This window comes from Austrofundulus limnaeus, unplaced genomic scaffold (genome assembly GCF_001266775.1).
Source record: "Austrofundulus limnaeus strain Quisiro unplaced genomic scaffold, Austrofundulus_limnaeus-1.0 Scaffold693, whole genome shotgun sequence".
Classification (NCBI taxonomy): domain Eukaryota; kingdom Metazoa; phylum Chordata; class Actinopteri; order Cyprinodontiformes; family Rivulidae; genus Austrofundulus; species Austrofundulus limnaeus.
Genome location: NW_013953095.1, coordinates 238,385 through 242,065, shown reverse-complemented (window position 1 = coordinate 242,065; position 3,681 = coordinate 238,385). Strand labels below are relative to the sequence as shown.

Sequence of the window (3,681 nt, the reverse complement as noted above, 5' to 3'; positions counted from 1 at the left end):
CTCCGCACAGAAAGACCCCAGGTCCGAACCGGGGATCGAACCCAGGACCTTCTTGCTGTGAGGCGTCGGTGCTAACCACTGAGCCGTCGTGCCGCCCAAGCTGTTTTACTGGAAACTTTGGCTGTTTTTCCTACTTTACTTCAAATGATCACTTTTTAGTAGTTTTATGAGGGTTTTTTTCTGCTAATTTGTACTATTTATGCTTCTTAGTTGCTTTCTGCTGTATTCGGTTATTTTCTACAAATGTAGCTAAATTTTAGCTGTTATTAGCCAAAGTTAGCTTTCTAAGCTAATTACACATTTTTTGGCGCTRTTTCAACTTTATTCTGCTAAATTCAGCAAAATTGTGCTCCTTATGCATCCGGATGTTAATTAAAATGTTTCCAGCTACTTGTTAGCTGTTTTACTGGAAACTTCAGCTGTTTTTCCTACTTTACTTCAAATGATCACTTTTTAGTAGTTTTTTTTTTTGTTGCTAATTTTGGATTTTTTACATCCATTTCACCATCTGGGTGCCACACTCAACTTGAGTCTGCTACTTTTAGCTTTTTTATGCTATCTTTAGCTTTTTCTGCTATATTAGCTAAAATTCTACTTCTTTCTGCTATTCTTCTGCTTTTTTCTGCTTTGTTATACCTTTTTCTGCTAATTTGTGCTGTTTATGCTTCTTATGGGTACATTCTGCAATGTTCAGCAGTTTGCTGCAATTTTAGCTAAAGTTTAGCTGTTGTTAGCTAAGTGTATGAACAGGTTGAATAGAAAGTCTGCATGAGTTRCATGGCAGTTACTGTTTAATGTGTAAGCAACAAGACAGATTTCTTTTACAGTTCTGTTTCCTTATTCTTACCAGGTAAAATATTTTACTAACACAGATATTAGCCTGAATCTGTTTGTGTTTTTTTCCTCCAGAAACACCCGTTTAATCTGATGTACGAGGAGCGCTTCGTGGATGTGGCCACYTACGTGTGTCGCATCCTGGATCAGATCCCCTCCTCCCCCATCTCTCCCATGTACGTGGACTGACCCCAGGACCCCTGTTAGAAACGTACCTACGTGTGCGGTATACCGAGCTTTGTGATGCAACTCTTGTCATTTTAGCTGTTGTTTACACGTTCCAAAGAACAAACAAACAAAAGTCAAAACCTCACAGTGCAATGAAATCAGTACAAATAATCTTTTCCTTCAACCATCACTTTATTGTAAAACCCAAACTCTCATCATCCATCAGCTGGCAGAAACACTTGAAACAGTATTGTTKTCTTAGTAAAACACAACTTTGTATGTGAGAAAAATAATTAGATTAAGCATATATGGAATAATATACTTGAAACTTGTTCAGAAAAACAGGACTTAGTAWTGAAATGTTTTGAAGCTCATGTATGAACAAACAACAGATTGTACATTGTGTTTGTGTTTTCATGTACAGATGCAACACATTTTCACACAAGCTGTTGTGAGCACCTTTCCCACATGCTTTATCAAAGATTATGCACAAGTTGTTTGTTTGTTTGTTTGTTTGTGCTGGACAGCTGATTGATTTACCCAGAACGCAGTCTGTAAGATGTTGTTGGAACAGTTTTTAGTTTCCTCACATCTGGTTCTGGCCTCAGTTTGTGTCTTGTTTTGTTTTGTTCGAGTCACACAGGCACGCAGTTTAACAATGTTTATTGTTTTCTAGATTTATTAGCTGTAATCTTAATATTTTGGTAAGTTGTTAGGAGAGGGTCGTTGTTTCAGTGGTGATACAGAATGGGAATTCTGGCCTGCTGGCTGTTTGWCTTTTCATCAATCACATAAATGAACAGTAAAATGTGAGAAATGTATAAAATAGCTGAAAATAATTAATTTGAGACAGTAAAACATTAAACTACAGTTTCTATAAAACAATGCAGTCAGTAACATTTAAATAATGAAACAAGCGTTTTTTGAAGAAATGCAGATTGCTCACTGCCTTGCATGGTAGTTTTATRCAATAATGTTGCTCCATACGTTAGTGCTCAGAGTATATTTTGGGGATAACTCTCAGCTACTACCACAACAGATGTTAGCATCTGTAAAGCTAACCTGGGCTCGGTGTTGTTTGGTAAGGTTGTGGCAGCCATTTTTAATTGAACGTTAAACGAACATTCATCAGCTGCAGATGCACATTAATGATTACGTTTATTTATTTACATGTGCTATTCTTAACTAACTTAGGTTGAACAAGGACTGAGCTTTTCTCGCAAATAAAACATTTTTACATTTTAACCGTTTAAATGAATGCACAAAATATTAGCATTTAATAWAACCGATAAATAAACTGAGTTTTAGCAAATAATACACCTAAATCTGGTTCCAACTGAAATTAAAATAATTTTTTATTGTCCTAAAAATACTTTCTGGACAAGACAAACAGACTATGTTTTATTCTGTCAGCTTGGCTCTGTTGATCAGTGGACATGTTCTCAGATGAAAGTTTAGTTTTGTGACTAAAATAAAATGAGGAACAAACTGATGCTTCTCCAATCCCTGTTGTACTKTTCCTTTTAATATGTTTTATTTTCCACTGATGTACATAAATATGTAAATAATGACCTGTTTCAACAGTCGGGAGGAGAAGTGGCTGCACACAGGATCTATTTAACTGTTGCTGTATCTCTGTGACTTGTCAACAACTCAGCCAGCGTATAAATCCATCAAGCTGCCAGATTCAGCCTGCAGCAGGAGCTAAAGTCCTGACACAAAGTTAAATAAATAAAAACAACAACTGTAAATTCTGCTAAACACATCTCATTATGTTCAACAGAAGAACTGTAAAAACAGGAGGAAACTCACTCCTCGTCTCTAAAATCACAGAACTCAGCATGTCTCTGTGGTCTGCACTCATCGTGGTTCAGTTTCACCTGGAAGGACCTCTCATATCCTGGACTTATTTTATCTGGAACTGTTGGCCACAAATCAATATTTTCCACTAAGAAAGCAACAGGCCACCTCTCCCTCTGAACGCTCATAGAGTAAGCTGCCTAACCAAACTGAACAAATGGTTTTATGGATCCTGTAAAAACCAACACAAATACATACTTTATTGGAAAAAACTGTTTTTTTGTCTTACAGTTCGTTAATCTCCTCCTCGTCTTTATCAAACTGTTAAACCTGTTGTTTTGTTAAAGAGCCAATATCATGTGTTTCTCAGGCTTATATTTAAATACTATACCATAATAAAGTATCTATGTCACCTGTAGTTGTTATTAAAATGCTGTTTTTATGTTTAAATAGAAAAAACTTATCTTCTCATCACTTCCTCTTCTAAACACCTTGAAATTGGCCTCTGTCTCTTTAAGAACCATCCTCCGCTTCTGCCCCGTCCCGTTGGGGGGGACGCATGTGGGGGTGGTTTGTTTCGCGTGTGCGCTATGATGCAGTTTACTTGGCATCTGAAAATACATTTCCTCAAAGGTATTTTGTATCTGAAAAGAGCTTCACTAGCTGTGTTTCCATTGACCATGAAAATGCGCAAATTAGAATTTAGAAAATAAATTTGCTCAATGGAAACATGTCATTTTTGAAAAAAAATTGTTTTTCGGCAAAATGTTTTTGCTCTAGGTTGAGGTGGTTTTTCAGTCGTATCAAAATTGGTGTTTTTCACAAAACTGCAATGGGAACAGTTTTTTCACATCACAGGAGTCACGTGATCAACAACCG

At 36.6% G+C, this 3,681-nt stretch overlaps 1 protein-coding gene across 3 annotated transcripts in view; it reads left to right on the top strand.

The window, feature by feature from the left end:
- The window catches only part of map2k4b (mitogen-activated protein kinase kinase 4b), a 22,715-nt gene extending 19,641 nt beyond the window's left edge, over positions 1–3,074 (top strand). For all 3 annotated transcript variants that reach the window (XM_014027877.1, XM_014027879.1, XM_014027878.1), the window contains one exon: positions 910–3,074. In XM_014027877.1, the coding sequence (XP_013883331.1) occupies positions 910–1,023 (114 nt within the window). In that variant the 3' untranslated portion in view covers positions 1,024–3,074. The remainder of the gene's footprint in view (positions 1–909) is intronic.
- Positions 3,075–3,681: the final 607 nt, after the last annotated feature.